This window comes from Manis pentadactyla, chromosome 5 (assembly GCF_030020395.1).
Source record: "Manis pentadactyla isolate mManPen7 chromosome 5, mManPen7.hap1, whole genome shotgun sequence".
Classification (NCBI taxonomy): domain Eukaryota; kingdom Metazoa; phylum Chordata; class Mammalia; order Pholidota; family Manidae; genus Manis; species Manis pentadactyla.
In genome coordinates, this window is record NC_080023.1 from 18,960,979 (window position 1) to 18,981,026 (window position 20,048).

At 39.7% G+C, this 20,048-nt stretch overlaps 1 protein-coding gene across 3 annotated transcripts in view; it reads right to left on the minus strand.

The window, feature by feature from the left end:
* Positions 1-20,048, minus strand: part of PPARGC1A (PPARG coactivator 1 alpha) — a 620,182-nt gene that overhangs the window by 270,636 nt on the left and 329,498 nt on the right. For 2 of the 3 annotated variants that reach the window (XM_057502134.1, XM_057502133.1), the window contains exon 2: positions 18,964-19,131. The exons of the other annotated variant lie outside the window; for it this stretch is intronic. In XM_057502134.1, the coding sequence (XP_057358117.1) occupies positions 18,964-19,032 (69 nt within the window). In that variant the 5' untranslated portion in view covers positions 19,033-19,131. The remainder of the gene's footprint in view (positions 1-18,963; positions 19,132-20,048) is intronic. 3 annotated transcript variants of the gene reach the window in all.

A 20,048-nucleotide genomic window follows, 5' to 3' on the forward strand; every position in this document is an offset into this window, starting at 1 on the left:
TTTTATTACAAGTCCCTTTGAACCACTGGATTTTTTTTAAAGAAAATGTCACAACCACATATTATTGTGATTTATTTTTTTTTAAATTAAAGTTAGAAGGGACTTTACTTCCAATTCATATCTTAATCGATGGGCTAGATATACTACTGAACTTTAGACATGTGCATTGCTTTTACACACATTTTCCAAGGATCACAGAGAGGACCAAGTGGAGCTAAATGAACCTAAAGTCCCTTCCAATGACAGATTTCTGTATTTCTGCCTCCTCTTAATTCCCTCATTTTCTCTCTGGATGGTTCGCAATTCATAAGCAATCTCTTCACTGGGACCTAAGCAGGTGGGAAGTTTTAACTTTTAAAGTTCATTTATGTCTGAGTCTTCCCAGAACAAAAAGAAAAACAAAATAATGAGATTAAGATAAAACTATTTTATTTCTTCAAAACTTCAAAATATCATTTAAAACAGATCTTGTATGAGGTTTATCCCTTTAGGCCAAAATAAAGCATTAGAGTTTTTTGTTAAAGGAAACATTTCCTCAAACTGAAGGAAAACAGAGCAGTAATGGAAATATGAATGCAGGCTCTGAAGTTGCAACTATCTAATAGAGCATTAGAATTCCACATTTGTGGATTGCTCCGATTTTATGTACATATATTATTCAACAAGAATAGCGTTTCTTTAGTTTTATAGATTTTTTTTTTCACTCATTTAATTGGTGATATAATTATTTGCTCTTATAAATCTAAAAATTAGGAATTCAAACACACACACAAAAAGAGAGAGTTAATTCTTAATGGCTTAGCTATTTCCCTGGTACACTGTCATCCCTTCGGTAGTAATCTGCAGTCCCGGTGCACCCGATGATCAAAGATGTCTCAACTACCCTTCTTGAAATGCACACACAGACTTCAGGCAACCCCAAACAGCCTCAATATTTTGAACCATAACTGTCTGAAAGGTTGTTGGTATTTTAAAAGGCTGAGGGTTTCTTGGCCTTGCTCAGAGATGCTAGAGCAATTCAGTGACTCCTGGAAAAAACTACTGGCACCAGGGAGACAAAACCAGGTAGAAACATAGGCCAGGAATTGCAGGCCAAGTGAGACTTGCTAAAGGGAAGTCATTGGGTAGAAGTGCCTCAAGGCACTCAGAGTCACATGACTAATATGTATTTAGTTGCAAATTTAAGTTCAGCTAGAGGTGCATTAAAGATATGCAAGAATAGTAGTAGTTCTAAGGATAGCATGGGGGCCCAGATGTCTTTTTAAATGTTCCCTGGCATCTTCTTTGATTCAATATAGAAAGGTAATCCAGAAAACTTCTAGTTTTTCTCAGAAACAGGTTTCAGAGTATGCTGGTGAATGGTAGATTTTATCCATAATAAAAATGGAGAGAAGCAAGTGTGCATATGTCTTTATGTGTGAGGGAGGTGGGTGGACAGTTCATAGGAGTCAAGAGGAGAAACATGCCTCAGAAGGAGCTTCTGTTCACAAGCACTGTTCCTAGTTCTGCTTCTCTTTCCCTTAAGCCCTGACCCCTCCCTTCGATCACCCCTATTCCTGCAAATTCAAACTTTCAATAGCTGAAACCAATCTCAGGGGGAAAGGGCCAACATGCCCTGAGCACCTTCTCTGTACAGGCTTTTTGGGGGTGGTAGTGATGATGACAATAATGATGGTGAAGGTGAGACTGTCTTGTTTAATCATCACGGCAACCCTGTGAGACAGCTACCGTAATTACCACCAATTTACAAACGGGGAGACACAGGGGCTAGCAACAAAAGGTTACATTAATTGCCAAGTTCTCACAGCTACTAGCGGGAAAGCCAGGATTTGGACCTTTTAATTTGCTGATGAGCATTAAACTGGTCTCTCCTCTTTAGAGTCAATCACGAGGAACTCCCTACCCACTGTGTGTCTCAGTCTGTGGCCTGTGGATGTGTTGGGGTGGAGGGGAGAGGGCGGAGGGAGCTCTGATGCCTTTGGCCCCATTTCCGGCTCCTGGTGGGCGCCCAGCACCACGCCCAGGGAGACATGGCAACAGCTCCCAGCCTGGATGCCCAGTGGCTCCTCCTCACCCGCGCAGAGGTTTTCCAAAACCGCAAATCATTACCAGAAGGAAAAGTGGATCGGCCCAGCAGACACTGGGAGGGAAGGGTCCCAGCAAAGAGGATTTCCAGTACCTGTAAAATACCTGGAAGTAAAAGAATTAACTTCCTTCTGACATGAGGAAGGAAAATGAGGTTAAAAAGTCTACCTGTGTTAGCTTGGGCACCCTACAGAGAACCAACTTCTCCACCTTCAACTCATCTGTGAATGGGAGTAATTATAAAATTATATATGCAGGTTTGCTGTGAAGATTACATGTAAATTACCACATATGCATCAGCAGCCTATTACCTAAAATGTCTTCCCCCAATTCCCTGATGATTTCCTTCTTTATATCACCTTTCTCAGTGGAAGTCATTTCTCCCACATGACCCTTTTCTTTCCCTTACACCCCCTAATCTTTCTACTGTGAAACCAGCCTCACTCTTTCATTCCATCATAGAATTCTCTGCAACTCTGGACAAAGTGTTCTCCCTGTGGGAACCCCCACTGACTGCAAACCCTTGCTCCATGCAGTGAGATGCAAATAATTGGATGCATTGGCCCTTAAGCATCTGCCTGACCAAGTGTTTCGTACATCCCTAACTCTGCACAGAGAGGTATTGGGGTTTTTGAACCACAAACACAGAGTACAGTGAATGGGAAACTCCTACCTTCCCTAAGCCACAGAGTACTTTCCTGAAAGCAGAAGGGAAATCCTCCTGGCACCCCTCAGAGATTCTAGCTCTTTGCTGCAGAGATTTGAGGTGAGCCCTAAGCCTCCCCTTCCTTCCCTTCAAGTCCCAGAAGCCAAGTAGCAGTCCCAGGTGAGAGAAACAAATGCATGATTTCCCTAGAGGGAAAAACAAACACTCCCCTCTTCAGGTTTATATTAGTCCATCTCCATCTCATATGTCAGAGAACAGGGCTTGTCATTGAATAATACACCATGTTTTGAAAATACTCTGTACCATGACTGGTGTGTTTCTTAAAAATAAGGAAATTGCCAAGTAGGCTTCACACTGTAGACCAAGCAACCTAGTGGTCCATTCAGTTTCCCTGTAAAAATGTCTGACCACCAGGACTACCTCTAAAAGCAGGAATCAAGGTCAAGAATCTCAATTTAGAGTAGCAATTTCTCAGAACAATCACCCATGAAATTTTCAAATAATTCTTCAGACCATTTTCATATTCTGAGATGTCCCATGAAACCATGTTCATATTCTGTGGCTAACTGGGAGAAATAACAAAGCTTGTAATATATGACTCTTACTTGTTCCACTCCAGTTATTAAATACCACTACCAGAGCTGAAGTTTAATCCATACAAGTGGCTGGTGAAGACATGAGACCTAAAATTGGTACCATGCCAGTTTGACTCATTTCACTACATATCTCCAGGTTCCTTTCACATTTTTATGTCATAGTTTCCAAGAGCCACGTAATATAATTTTAACATTGCAACTATGTTCCAAAGGAATATTTCTAATGGGTTACTGGGGTCAACTGCTCTCCTGCTCTCTACCCCATAACTACACTCCTACGGCTGCCACAATTATTCACATGCTATAAGCTCTTCTACGAGGCAGGCACTTTGTTTATTCCATTTATTAACTGGTTTAACCCTATGAGATGCCTATTACTTTTATTCCCATTTTGCAGAAGAGAAAACCAAAGCATGGGTGGATGAAGTAGGTTGCCCGAGGTCAGTCAGCTAATCAGTAAAAGGAAGTCAGCCCTCAAACCCAGAGTAACAACAAAGCCAGCTCACTCAAACCAATTTATATATAAATTCTCCTATTCCTACTAAACATTTTCTTAACAGCTCCATTCCTGCGTCTTAGAATCAAACTCAAATGGAATACATATTAAAAATAATTGGTTATCTATTTTAATTCAATCCAAGTATATGGAGGGAGGAATTTCTATTGATTCATTCAACTTGGAAGCATGAGAAGAGCCAGAGAAAGGCAAAGGATGTGTTTTGAGCAACCATCCTGCCATATAGTTCAGCACCACGCCTGGGGGACCAGACAGCTAGGTTCTAGTTCTGGCTCTACCGCAGGCTTGCTGTGAAACCTTGAACAAATCATCCAACCCTTGGGTTCATTTCTCTTTTTGTAAATTATAATAGTCCATCTAACCAGGTTGTTACACCAGGTATCATCTACTGACTTTTCTACATGGAAGAGGAAGATTAGGTCTTACACCATCGCTACTTACACACACACTTCCTCTCCCAATATTTCTTAGTTTTTGTTAATTACATTATGTTTATGTCATTGTAATTAAATTTTGTTCACTGCTGAACTATGTAGTTTCTCATAATTAAATTTTCTTTTTTTACATACTTTTTATTCCTCTGGAATCAGTAACTGTCTATATTTTTTATTTCCCTTTTTTTTTTTGATATGGCTCTTTGTCAGAGCTGAAAAATACTGCTCAATATGTTCACATCAGACAACTGTTTCATTCCATTTTTTCTAGGAAGCATCCCTCCAGGAGGAGTCCTTATTATTCTTGCTCTGATCTGAACTGGCTTCCCTTCAGGAATTCAGCATAGCTGATATCCCAAAGCTCCCTTTTACCATCATCCAAGGAATATCCTTTGCCTCTCTTTGGGTTTAGATTTCTTACTTCCTAGAGTCTATACCTTCTTCTAGGTTTACTCTCTTGTTTTTATGGAGTGCAATCTTTAGTAACTTTCTGAAAACTGTAAAGATCTTATAATCTGAAAATGTTATTCTACTCCAAAATGTGATCGACTTTGCATTCATTATCTTAGTTAATAATATGAAATACCTGCTATTTTTATTCCCTTGTCAGTGAGAGGCAGTGGCAGGATATTGACTTCTAGGTTGAGATTCAGTTAAAATTGTAAATAGAACCTAGTCTCTTCGAAGTTCAGGTGGTGTTTTCCAATTTGATTCTTAATCCTTTGCATTTGGCTTTATTTTTTGGTCTTCCTGGCATCATTTAGTAAGTTTTCTTTATTTCAAATGTTCTAACATTTTTCAGTGATGTTTCTGGGTAAGTAATGGGATGGGGTGGGGTGGGTATGTATGTGTGTGTATGTGTTGTATTCACTATACTGCATTAAATGAGTGGGCCCTTGTATCTGTAAACTCATGTCATTCAGTTCAAGGGAATTCTTTTGTATTATTTCTTTAACAGCAACCTTTTTTTTCATTTTATCTGGTATTTCTTTCTGAAATTCCTATTTTTGTAATGTTGGATTTCCTGGACTGCTCCTCGAATTATCTTGGATTTTTCCTTCTTTTATTTTCCATCTATTTGTGTCTTTTACCTCATTTCTCAGAGATTTTTCTCAAATGTAGTTTCCAACACTTCTATTAAATTTAATTTCTGCTTTCATATTTTTCATTTCCAAGAGCTCATTCTGGTTTTTTGAGTGTTCCTTCCCATTGTCTGTTCTTGTTTCACGAATGCAATATGTTCTCTTACCTTCAAAATAAATTAATATTTTTTAATGTTTTCATCTGTTCTGCAATGCCTTAGTTTACTCCAAGTATTTTTTGTTTCTCTTTTAGTTTTTCTTTCATATTAGAGGTCATCCAGTAATATCTGGTTATCTGCTCCATTTGAGAGTGAAATATCCAAGGCTAACTGGAAGTCCCAGGAGCATGGGAAGGAGTTACAAGTGGTGGGTGTTACTGCAGTATGACATGGACAAGAGTTGTTGACCTTTACATAGGAGGCCTTTTCTATTGGACTGGTCACTTACTCTACAAAGAACTCCTTCACTGTCTTGTCTGGCAGAAAATAAAGCAAGCTGCCAACACTTTGGAGAGATGAGAGAACTGGGGTCTAGTAAGTTCAGTAAGCAGATTTTCACTTGGAACCTCATTATTTTCATTACTGTATATACCTGATTATCCTCAAACCCAGATGTTTCCTAATTCAACTTTGTTAGGATATGAACTATTTGTTTTCTGCATTGGTCCAGTGGAAAAAAAGGATATATGGTCATCTCTTTCTGTATACCTCCAGCCTATTCACCTATTTTCTATCCTATCTCACATCTTCACCTTCAAAGATACTTGGCACATCCAATTTCTGAGTACTTCCAGTACCTGGCAGCGTAAAAAACTCTGTACTTTGATTCCTCCCCCTACCAACTTAAATTTCACTAATATTTTAATGCTGTGTCCAATCAGTTATCATTTGTTTATTCTCTTTGGAGCTTTCAAAATGTAGTTGACATTTCTTCACCAATGTCATCTCCTCTTTCATTCCCTTTGTCCTTTGGGATTTAAACTTTTTTTAGGTCTTAGCTGTCTTTTGTTGATTTTCAGGTACCATATTTAATCCAAAGTACATTTTCTTCTCTTTTCACTTAATATTATATCAAAAACATACTCCCCTATATCAAATATCAAAAACACTATTTTTATGGCTCTATCATATCATTAATCTATAAATGGAAATTTTGGACAAGTTCAATTTTTATTATTGTGAACATCAAAATAAGAATCTCTTTACAAGAAGTTTTGTTTCTGATAACTTTAAGATCCATTTCTAGAGTAATATTAAGTCAAGTTTTTTTTAACTTTAAGCTACTGATACATATTATCAGTTAATTTCTAGAAAGGTGGTTATAATTTCACCCTTCTCCTCAAAAGGCAGAGACAGTACCTGCATGAGAGTCATCCTATTAGCATCAACATCATCACCAACATGATTGCTTCTCAAAAGCTTTACCAGTTGTGTCCCATTATTCTTTTAATTTGTATATATCTGCTGAAAAATATGACTGCAAGTCTTTTTCATGTGTTTATTGGTAATACATATCTCCTATTAATTGCTCAAAGACCAAAGTCCTTTTTTCCCTGTGAAATATTAAGTTATTTCTTATTTGTATGAACTCTTAATTTGGTAAAGATACCATGCCTTTTAGACCAGATTTGTCAAAAAAAATTTCTACTTTATTATTTGTTGATTTTTGTTTATTACATTTCTGACATAGATAATTTTTAAATTTTTACATAATCAAAATGATCACTTTTCCTTTATTCAGATAGTCTCCCCATTCCAAGATTAGATAAATATTATTCTGTATTTTTTCCTTTTATTTATGTATTTTGAATTTTTCCCATTTTATGCTTTCAGTCTGGAATTTTGTTTGTACTACTTTCTCCCAGTCAGTTCCCCAGGTGACTGAACCCCATGTATTGCATAGTTGTCAGTTCCTCAACTGATATGAAATCTAACCTTGACCACATCCACATCTTAAACTCTTATCTCTATTAAAGTCTCCTCTGAGCTATTTTAACTCCATTTGTCTGTTGATTCTTACTCCAAAACATCCTATTTTAATTACCATAACTTTATAATAATAAAAAACATTACAATAGTTACCAGAGGAAAAACCTGCTTTACTGCTCTTCTTTTTAAATAGTTTTTTAGCTCTTTCATTCCATTTATCATTCAAGATGAACTTTAGACTATTTGGTCAAGTTTCCAGAAAACAACAGTAGCAACATGAGCTCGGTTAGCACTACATTAAAGATGTGTATTCATTTGAGAAATATTAAGGGTGGACAGTATTCATTCCTCCTTTCTAGGCAGATGACACCTACTTCCAAATATCTAATTCTTATGTTTTGTGTTAGTTTTATTGTTTTCTTCATATACAGTGTGTGTTGTTACTCAAGAAGTTTATTATTAGTTTATATTTTGGTGATATTTGGAATTTTTATCTTCATATTTTCTAGCTGGTTGTCACTATAATACTAGAAAGTTAATTTTTGTATATTTATTTTATATTGAATCAACAAACTCAACTTTCAATTTTTTCTAATAACTTTTCAGTTTTTCTAAATAAATTTGTTTTCCTAGGTAGATCATAATTTTATCTCATAATATAATTATTTTCTCTTCTTTTCTATATCTTTTGTGTCCCATGTATTAGTAGGTTGCATGAATGGGATTATGAAAAGCATTGTCATGATCCTGGTCTTAATGAAAACACATTTACAATGAGAATAACTGCTCATTTGTGTTCAGTGCTTTCTATATGCTAACCATTTACCAAGGGATTTGGGTATATAATTCCCTCTAATCTTCATATAACCTTAGAAGAAACTTCCTCTTGTAATCCCATTTTAAAGGTAATGAAACTGAAGCTTTAAGGCAGAAATAAATCCAAAGTTATCCAACTAACTAATGGAAAAGCAGCATTCTATCTCACATTGGTTTGACTACAGAGATTATGCTTGTAAGTAATACAACTGGTATAATATTCTAGAATTTCAAGAAAGTATGAGTTGATGATAGGAGACTTTAAGGATAACTGTGAGGTCTTTTGCATTTTGGGAGTTGTGAAGGAGATGGGAGAGAGAAGAGTAAATTGATTCTAGGCAGATGAAACACAGACATGAAGAGTACATCAATGATGCAAGACAAGTACACCGTAGGATGCTTCCTCGTATTTCCTCAAGTTATACGTGAACACCAAGATCAATTACAAAGGAAAACAGTATATTTCAAAGACCAATGCATCTAAGAGCTTATTAGTATTCCCCCACAAATAACAATGCTGTATCATGCAACCTCTCAGCCATTTCAGTTTCCAAAAACTTCTCGAGAAAACATTTTGATCTCATTAGTTCAGATCTTTGATTCACTGAAACTTTGATTCATGCTATTTAAGTCACATCTTGGCAAGGAGCTGAGTTGCAGGAGATGGTGTGCCTCCTTTCGCAGGGTGAAAAAGCAATCCAGCAATGCTAAAAATAAAGTCTCTTAGAGTGTTACGCAAAATTATGTATTTCGGCAGCACATCCCCGGATTACTGACTGTGTAATAGCCCTGCTGGACTCCCACCACTGCAAGAAGCCTGTGCCTGAAGCATTATGATCAGCAAAGAAAAAAACATGAATATCTTGCTTTTCCACCAGAAAATTTCATTGCTGGGGTTGGGGGGAGAAGCCCTTCTCCAGAAACAATTACATCAAAGATTTTGGCCTTAAATGTGATACTTTTCCAGAAAGATGACAATTGATCGGGGCTAATCAGGTCTTCATTTAATAACACAACTTTTTCAATCTTTAGGAGAGTTGACATTTGACCACTGAACAAAGAGGCAACTCAATCCGAATGAACAAGCACGGGATTGCATTTCAGACCCCGGTTCTAGTCCTCGTCCTGCTGGGCAAAGCTCTTAACCTGTCAGTCCTCAATTTATTCATTTGACAATTGGTAATAATAATATTGCTGCTATTTCCTTCAACAGGGCTTCTATGAGATTGAAAAAGGAGTAAAATAAATGGAAAAGTGTTTCTGAAAACTGAAATACACTTGACATGTGTAAGAAAAGATCCAACAGTTTCCAGGACACGCTCCCTAAAGAGCAGTCATATTTATTGCTCACCCAAACTCCTCTGAAAAAGACAAATAGTCATCAACCATAATGGAGTTCTGCAGAGCCAGCCTGTTTCCATTTCAATTCAAAGCCCTTGAGGCAGCAAACTTTCAATCCAGGCACTACCTATGAGTCTCCAGTAAATTTGTCTTTCTCCCCAATACATGTGGTGAGCATTTGAACAGAAGCATCAGGCTATGCCTGGTCATATTATCTCATCAGGCGGTGATAATCACAATTTAAAGGCTAAAGGAGAAACGACCTATTTTGCATGGATTTTATGAGAAGCATTGGAGAGAGATGCCACGTGATCCCAGGACTACTTGGTAACTCAAACTTTGGGTCTCCACATGGTTCCTTCCTCCCCTCAGTCCCTTCGGCCAGTCATTTCTTTATACACTGTATAGTGGCTCTGCGTACTGGGGACTGAGCTTAAATTGAGCTTGAGACCGGGGCCATGGAATGATTGAGTAGTGAATTAGTTAGAAAATTGCAGCTTTTGTGCCATAAGTGAGAGAATCACTGTATTCCACCAGCTGCTACAATTTGAGTATTTCTTACTTCTTTTGACATTTTTTTCAACAGGGAAAACTGATGTAAAATATATCTGTCTCTTTAGGTAAGTTAGAGCTGCTGTTTCCCCTCAAGCTTCTTTTAAAAGCTGCCCTCCAATCTTGAATGTTCTTTAGCCACCATCAGTGCGCACTGTGACCTACGTAAGTTATTGCTCAAGAAGGAATCCGAGAAGGGAACAGTGTAAGTCTTAAACTCACTCAAGGTTCATCAGGCCCCAATCAGAATAATGAGCCATGAATGCAGTGCACAGGAGTACAGGAAGCTGAATGGAAAAGACTAAGACACCACAGGGAGTATTTGCTTCTCATACTGGTTTTTTGGGTTTTACACAAAACTGTTCCCTTCCCAAGAGGTGCTTGAAATTGAGTCAAATTTGAAAACTGTAAAATCCCTGGATTCATTTATTTGCATTTGTTCATTCATGCATAAGCACAATTGGTTGTCCTCAAACAGGCAGATGAGGGCAGTGGTTATACACGGCAAACTTGATTTCAATACACATGACTTAAGCCAACGTCATGCCTGGTAGATACTATGCTAACCCCTGAGAGAAATAGGAAAATGAATAAGATTCAGATTCTGGCCTCCAGGGATTGACACATAACTCTGATCCAAGAAAGAGTAAGAAAACTACTAGAAGAGAAACATCAAATATTTTGGCAGCTTCCCTAACTGATCTGCAGCTTAAAATAAAGCCCTGTGTGCACGAATGGAGTTAAGGGTAAGGCCAAGGCCTTAGCAAGGCACCCAGCTCCACTCAGTCTGATGCCACTCAGATAAGAGAACCTCTTCCCAGGCTCACTGCCCATGACACCCCATGACACAGCGAGCTGCTGACCATTTTTCAAACATATGCCGAACATTCACTCTTCTTGTTCTTCGTTCACAAGGCTCCCTCTGACTAGAAGGCCTCTTCATCCCCGCCACCGCCTAGAAAGCCCTTACTCTTCTAAGACCCAGCTTAGTGATCTATAGGGTGGAAGTGAACAATGAGATGTCATCCCAAGGCCTTTCCCAGTCCTATTAAGTCAATGATATGTGAATTTAACAGGTACATGAAATAGTTTGCCTTTCTGGAACCCAGAAAGCCATTCTTGATGGCCTGAAACATAATTCCTCTTGGTCCTGTGAACTTTGGTCCCACGGGCTGAGACTGTTACTGGGGCACTGAACATAATGAAGTGTAATTGGTTGTGTATTTATTAGTGTATCCTTCTAAGGAGAGTAGGTACAGCTCAAACCTGCATCAGATCTAATTTATATTTTATTTAACAAATAGTCACATGGCCATAACTATGTGTCAACCACTATTCCAAGTACCTTACATATATTTATCCATTGAATCCTCACAACAACCCTGAGATAGATGCTATGATTATCTTATTTTGCCCGTGTAGGAAGTGAGACAGTGAGGGTTTGAGTAACATGCTCACAATCACACAGCTGGTAAGCAGTGATCCATGATATGAACTGGACTCTTAAGTGCTGCACTGTGCTGTTCTTACTTATCTTTGTGCCCTCAGGGCTTTGCCCAGGGGCCTACTATTTAAAATGTGGAGCTCAATGAAAGTGTATTCGCTGATTAAATGAATGAGCAGACTATCATGACTGGTTAGCCCTAACTAGATCCTCTTGAAGAGTCCCAGGCTATTGAAGTTAAGGGTAATGAGCAGACTTTGAGAAGGTTCAGAGAAACTCATGAAGATGGAAATGAAGAATCATATCTAAGGATTTAAGTTGCTCAGCCTGAGAAGTAAAAGCTGAGGGCTGCTTTCATAATTATCTTCAAGGCTCGAAGGGTTGATACCCGAGGACAGTGACTGAGCTGTTTTTCTCCACCTACAGGGAGGATGAAGAAGCAGAACTGGTCCTAAGCTGCAGTGGGCACAGTTTAAATCCTCCATAAGGGAGCGTTTGCTTAGCCTAAGAATTATCTGTTAGACCTAGGGAGGAGTTACGGAGAGAAGCTATGTAAGGTCACCTGTCCCCAGCCTTTTGGACTTGCTTCTGCACAGAATGAGGAGCATGAAACAAACAATGACATGTCATCCCAAGGGCTCTTCTAGCCTTATGTAACCATGGTGTTTGGATCTCAGAAATCAAACACTTTGCCTTCCTTGACCAAATGAATGCATAATTGAGTCCCACAGAATTTAAAAGGTAACAACAAAAAAATTATAACCAGCAAGAAAAGTGATCTTCTCAAACATACCATTGTGCCAGAAATGTAACAATAGAAGAAAAAATGGAACTTGTTTTCTGATGAACCTAAACTCTTACAGCCTCTACATTCAAACCATTTCTTGCTATGTCCATCATAAAGTTAGAACTTGTCAGTCTACATCCTCAGGTGCTGGTTTTGACCCATCGTCAAGCTTTACTCACTTGATAGATGACATTAGTATTGTGCAGCAGATTTCTCTAAACATGAACCACTATTCCATTGACTCCAGTGTAAGGTGCTTTAAACATGAAGAAATGAATCCTTTCCTGAAAGCAGGAAACGACATCAAACCTACTTATTTTCCTCCCTACATGGAAATGGAAACACAAAATAGTAATGGAATTGGAAGGGAAAGAGGGAGTACACAAAACTATTTTTGTATTTGGTATTATTTCAAAGATATGGTTCTGCCTTATTCTCAGTTAATAGAAATAAAATCTTACATGTGTATAATGCTTGACAGCAGACAAAGTTCTTTTAAATGCATATTATTTCACTGAATTTTCACCTGGGAGGTGGTTATTTTGCTTTCCATCTTACAGAGGAGGAAACAGCTCAGAGAGGTGAGGGACTTGCCTCAGGTCACATATCTAGGATCAGGAGACCTTTCCCAGTCAAGGCCTCTGTTCTCCAGGACTGTCATACACCACGGCCTGTTGGGCACTGGGCCAGCCTTACCAGAGGCCTCCTTCACCATGTGCAACCTCTGCTGAGAGCTATGGAGTTGGCCTGCACCACTCTGAGAAACTCAACTAGGTGAATGACCTTAGGAGACCTGCTGAGCCTGGAGACATGTGCAAGAAACTGTTCTATCTGCCCCAAGTACAGCATATCTCCCAGCAGTGAAGTAGAAGAACCTGGATTCTAAGTCAGGTCTTCACTACTTGAAAATTGCACTCCTCCATAAAAACCTGGCTCAAATGCCATCTACCCAGTGAAGCATCCCTGGCCCCCTAGCTCAATGTAGATGGACATAATTCTGGGTTGCTTACAGATTCTAGATCTGGACTACTTTGGCCCAGGTCCCAAGTACTAGTTAAGTGATCTTAACCTCTCTGAAACCTCCTAATCTGCAAAATGAGGATGCAACTCCTATCAGTCTCCCTAATGCCATGTGGTAAGGATGCTAAGAGTTACTATAAGGAATATGCTTAAAAGAGCTCTCTGCAAAAAGTAAGCTCTTGATCAATGCAACTATTCCTGATATGATTAACTCCTTGGAGTTTTCCAAGTCCTCACAGGGTTTTGTTTATCCTCAATAGTATTACTAAAATACTATATTACTCATATTTATTGTAGACTCTCCACCACTTTGTTAGCTATCATTCACTGTAGCACAAGCCCAGAGACCATCTTCTCTGGTCATTCCTTTTCAGATGATGGCACCCACATCCAGCTAGCTACCCTAAAGGGAAATCTAGGGTCCATTTGGCTCTTCCCTCACCCTTAGACGCCTTGCATCAATCAATAACCAAATACTGAGGTTGGTATCTTCTAGATATTTCTGATTCCACCTCTCCATCTCCATTTTTGTTTCCACAGTCCAGCCAACCCTCACTTAAAGTGAGTTAAGCAACTTCTTAACTGGGTTTCTGGCCTGTAGTATTGTCACATCCCAATTTATCCTCCACACTGAAGCTAGAATGATCTTTCTTTAAAAGAATGTTTTGATCCCCATGTCATGCCTCTGTTTACAACCTGTCAATTGCTCGCCACGGCCCCTTGAAGCAGTTGGTCCAGGCACACAGGACCTTTCTCCTCCTTACCTCTCTAGACGCATCTCCCTCCACTCCTGCCTACCCTTGAGAGGCTAGGACCACAGGAAAACTAGCTGCTCAACATATGCTTTGGAGTCTCTCCTCTTCCTGTCTCTGACATGTTCTCTTTCATGGCCTCAATCCTCTTCCCAGTTCTTTGTCTGAATTAACTCTTTCTCTGTGTTTAATTAGCTCAAGGATGACCTCCTACATGCAACCCTTTAGGTAGACTGGGGGCTGCTCCTTAGTGCTTCCATGATACATGCAGCATTTTGTGGCTATCCTATAATTATGATGACACACTGTACTTGCCCCACCATGACCCCAAACTCAAGGGCAATATCTTGGGTCATTTCCTCATCCCCCTAAGTATGAATGTGCTTTGCACATAGTAGGTATTCAAGGAAACACTGAATTGCTGATCTCATTACATAGATAATAAATAGTAGTTGGCATATATAATGCACACTGTGGGTCACTAAACAGTACTTATGGAAGTGTTCTTAGCATTTTCCATAAAATAACTCATTTAATCCTCACAACAATGTTATAATGTGGCTAGGATAGTTATCTCCATTTTGTGAAATAATGAAAAATGAAACTGAAGCACAGAGAAGTTAAAATTTTACCAGCGTTACATAGTTAGGAATTGATGACACCAAGGTTTGAACCCAGAGGCCTGGCTCTAGATCCCGTGTTCTTGACCTTTACACTATAGCACCTGCCCAGATAGGGGAACCATAATAAATCAAGACAGCTAAATACACACAGGTGATTGCTCTAGTTCCAATTTTACAAATGAGAAAGTTGAGGTATAGGAAGTTTATGGAGAAGCAGTCCAGGGAGAAGGAAGAAGCTAAATAGAGAAATAATCCTTACTCCTCACTAGCTGTTAGGGCACCTCAGGGCAGCCACTCAGCCTCCCTCAGCCTCGGTTCTTCAAGTGTGAAATCAGGGCTAGATCATGCCTCGGCTTCCTTCCAGCTCAAATTCGTAATTGCCTTATTTCAGTGAACATCATCAGGGTGGGTGTGTGCTGGGCTCAGTGCTAAGTGCAGAGACACAGAGACAAACAAGGAGCATCTCTGCCCTTGAGGATCTTCTGATAGGGGGACTGGCCCAGACAGACAATACACACAGACAATATGAACTCCATGGTCTAGTTCAAACTGGCCACACTTCACTCACATGGGTTATTTTCAAGGGAACCACCCCGAGATAAAATGCTATCCAGAAATGAGTCATTTGCAGCTCCATAACGTCTTTCAACCGACAATTGCCCAGAATAATAGAGCAGCCACAAGCCTCCTGCCATCTCCCTCCAAGGCCCCACTCGGCATAGTCACCTTGGTTTACAAGTGAGGAAGCCCAGGCACTGCCTCAAGTCACTTTGCCCGTGGTCAGATGGTCACCTGGTGGCATAAGTTCTGCCATCTCTGTTTCCAAGTTTCCCTCACAGCTGGGCTATGGAAGACAGGGGCATAAACTTTAACACAGTTGCTACCGGCTTTTCAGGATAGTTTATATGCTTCAATGGATTTTCAGATTTGAAGTTGATACTAGGAACTGCGTCTAGTTCATTTCAAACTCCATGGTTAAGCTGCTTCATTTAAGGCAAACAGCATCCAATCAAAAAACATTCTGAGGAAGTGAGTGGGCAAGCGTTTTTGCCCACCTCTTAATTTATTTAAAAAAAAAACAAAAGAAAACTTTGAAGGAAACTTCTCCAAGACCAAATCCCATCACAGCATTGTGAGATGAGATAACTAAAATAAGTATAATCAAAATATAATTTGAACAAACGCTCTGAGAGGCAGCTTTGTATAAGAGTACAGACCCCTTTTCAGCGCCCCAGTAGTTGTGGGACCTTGGGATGCTTCCTCACACCACTGAGTCTCAGCTTCTCCATCTGTATAATAGGAATAAATAATATTTGTCTGTGAGAGGACTTGTAGGAATTAAAAATGTAGCTTATGACCTGGTATAGAGTAAGGGTTAAAAAACAAACTATTAAAAAACATTTTATTAAAGTCTTAATGATTCAGAGATTGATTATTCCATTAGGAGATTGTCATGCTTTTTTCCCTTTCTTCCCCTTGCTTCCTGCCTGCCCACATCCCAGCTGCTCATAAACTATTATTCCATGAGATTAAAAAATGAGATGAAATTCAGTTCAGTTAACATAGTAACAAAAGTGGGATTGGCACTGGAGTCAAACAGGCCTGGTCTTGAACCCTAGATGGCTGGGAACTGGTTATGTAACCTCACTGAGAATTAATTTAATTTTTTTCATCTAAAAGATGGGGGCCATCCTATATACCTTCTAGTCTTTTCATGAAGATTAGAAAGTGTGTGTATGTGTTTGTTCCCTCTCTCTCTCTCTGTCTCTCTCTGTCTCTCTCTCTCTCTCTCTCTGTCTCTCACACACACACACACACACACACACACCCTAGCCCTGTGATTAGTCAATAGTGGGTAGGTAGGAAGTACTGGATCATTTTTGGTAAGAAATACAGTACTTGGTTAAACTAAAGCTTCAGTATCAGTGTGGGGTAAATAGAAATTTGAACCCAGAATTTCCTCCCCTATTTTCATATCAATAGGCCACAGCCACACAGCAGCCTGGGCAAGGGGTGGAGAGAAAACAGCCGTTCTCTCCTCCCCTCCATTCCTGGTATGTAATTGGTCTGGCGCTCACCAGTCACTAAGGACCCGCCCATGGAGTTCCTCCCAAAAGAGGTGGATGAGGGAAGGGAGTGCAGGCCAGGGCCAGAGGGGATGGCTGGAGCAAGGCATGGCTAGCGAACCCAAGCAAGCTGTGAGCAACAAAAACTCCTTCTCCTAACCTGCCCTTCTCCTTGTCCTCCTCTGGTTTCCTCAGATTCACAGGTAACTTGCTCCAGACCAGGAACCCCTTTCTCTCCAGAGCTACAATCAGTCACAACTTGCTTTTAAGACTTTCCCCAACTCTATCACTACAGTGGATGGCCAAAAGGAGTCGCTCTCATGACAAAGCTCTGCATCCGGCACCATTAGATTTGACTTCTTCCCTTTGGGTCAGCTTGAGTTTCAGCTGAAGTTGGGTGACTCTGTGTATGTGGGAACCCAGTATGGCAATACAGATAACTGGAGAGTGGGGGCACCTGGCAGCCCTTACTGGGGAAGCAGAGGGCCAGAAGCAGGTAAAGTTGGAGGTGACACATTTAACATCCTTTGCACTCAACGGCATGCATTACCTAGAGTCAGGGAGACCAAATCAGAGACTAGGATGCCGTTTTCATAACCACTCCCTCCACTAGCTATAGAGAGAGCTTCAGTTATCACAATAGAAACACCAGGGCTTGACCAGCTGTGCAGGATCACATATTTGGAGGCAAGTAGCATGGAGAACATTTTGATTACTTACTTTTTGGGAAATTACTAAGCTAAAGGTTCATGGGATGCTAACATTGATGGGACACATGCTTTTTTACATAAACATTTAGATTTCATGTTTCTAGTTTAAATATGTTGTCCATAGAGATCTTTGAGTCATCTCTTCACATCCTTCCTTCCTTCTAACTCCTTTGAAATGAAGACTATCTTTAAGATGCCAACTTTCTAAAGGAAAACATATAATCAAAAGTCAAAAATCCAAAATTCATATCCACTTACCATAAAACATCTGAATATTTGTTTACCCCCTAGAGACCACCGCATGACGTCCTTAAAACAGCATGCAGAGGTTTATTTTGTATCCCTTCCTACTTCCAAAATAATGCTCCCACTCAAAGTGGAAGGATTCCAATTTCATGACAGCCTGGGGGATGTTTTTTTCTGAAGCTCCTTACTTAACATCACATTGCTTAGAACAGAACATACCTGTCAATATCAGTATTACATTTCACTAAAATGTCTATTGCAGAGGAGGTATTTTATGAAAGAGTGCCTCTTATTATAAAAAAGGGAGAATTATTTTTGTAAATTGATGTTGAAAGGCAACTAATTCCAAATCACCATTTTTATATGAAACTTTCTGCTATAGACCAAATGGAAAATCACAGTTTTGCTTTGTCCAACACCACCCATAAGAAATTTTTCATGGATGGACGCATCCTCTTTCCATAAGGCAGCAGTACTATCAAAACAACAACAACAACAACAACAAAAAACCTCTGGCATCCCTCTTCAATACTGTTGTCTAATTAAATGGCAATGGAGTGGATGCGTAAAAATATGCATTAGAGGTGTGTAATGTGTAATGTGAAGAAGAGTAATCAAAGCCATTCAACAGGATTTAGGAAGGGATTTCAGTTGGCAGCTTACAAGACAGGAGCATATAATTTTGCTAATTTGAAATAGGTATTGTAATGTATAAACATTACTGCTTTGCATATTTTAATGAAACTGCCTCTATACCAAAATGAATCTTTTAGCTTGAACTTTCTGCATACCACAGAGCTTCTACCTATTATGAGTTCAGCATAAATAAGAAAGGCACACAGGCTGCATTAAAAGAAGGGTCACCTCATTAAAATAGGTTAAAACCAAGCCCCTTGTTCCAAGCCACTATAACACCATAAAGTAAGTCCGATGACAGGTGTTGTATTAAATTTTTATATTACAATGAACTTGTACTCACACAGACCAAATCTGCATGTTTCCTTTGATAAACACCTGCAACTTGTTAATTCAAGGGCCTTTATTAAGAAAGTATAAATTTAGCAACATCTATAGATTTTTAAAACCCTATTAGCTTGCTCAAGAATCTAGAGTAAATACACTTGGAGTCTTATTTGCATGGTTTACAAAGAAATGGAAACTAATGATGATTTTTTTCCCAAGTGGATGTGCCTGCAGATAATACACTTCTGCAAATAGACTGGGGTAAACTATCTAAACTTGCCAAAAGAGATGAGACAGAGATCTGGGTCTGTCTGAAGCTGAGGACATCACTTACCGGCCAGCTCGCTTCTCGCTGAAGTCCTTTTCTCCAGTCTTCTTCCAGCCTGGGGGAGGTCTCATCCATTGCCGATGCTGCTTGCACAAACTGGATTCGCCAGTAGCTGTTACTCCCTTTCGTTGCAAGCCTTTACCAAAGCGGCAGCGAGGGCAGCTCAGGGGCAGACTGTCATGGAGAAAATGCCATGCCAGAGGATGAGGGATCAGGCAGGAAGAAGCCACATGGGAACAAATTTGGGATACATGGGGCTATCCTGACAGCTGCCAACTGGCCAGGCGGGAGGCCAGCTCAGCCACTGAGCATCCAGAGATTAGGAACAACTAAGTTCCAGGGCCAGTGCACAATGGGTCATTCTTATGCTTCTGGCATAAAGGTCAGAGGGAAGTGGGAAGGCATGCTCTGTGCCCTAGAAATATGCATTTCCATGTGTGCTCTATCTTCCCTTTGCCACACTACACACACACACACACACACACACACACACACACAAGCTCACACCAGAATTTGCAATTTGCATTGTTCTGCAGAGTTGCATCAGTGTTTTGGAGTGTCCTCGAAGAAATAAGGTTCTTACATAAAAGCAACACATTTCATTTGAACACATCTCCCCCAACACTCTATGAATCACTCAGCAGCCAGTAACTTGAATAATAGTGAGCTCGTTTGGGTGAAAAGAGACTCATTCCTATAGTTGAATCTCAATAGTCCCTGTTTTCACTCCATAGGATGTTCTGCAGCCAACATTCAACCTGACTGTGGACCTCAACTTTTTTCTGAAACATTATCCAAAATGATCAAAGGCTTAATTTGGATGGATTCCTCTAAATTTAGGGCCCAACCAAGACAGATTCAACCGAACTCTGTCCTGCCTCATTACTTTTTCTCACATAGAGCAATACTCTTCCCTGCTGTCCAGAATCGATTACCTATGGTTTTGAGATACTAGCTGGGGCTACTGTCAATGGCACTTACTTCTTTTCAATTAGAACAATGGTTGTCAAACTTGGCTGAACAATAGAATCAACTGGGAAGCTTTGTAAAAATACTGTTACCTGAGGATTCATCCCAGGGATCGCTACTTA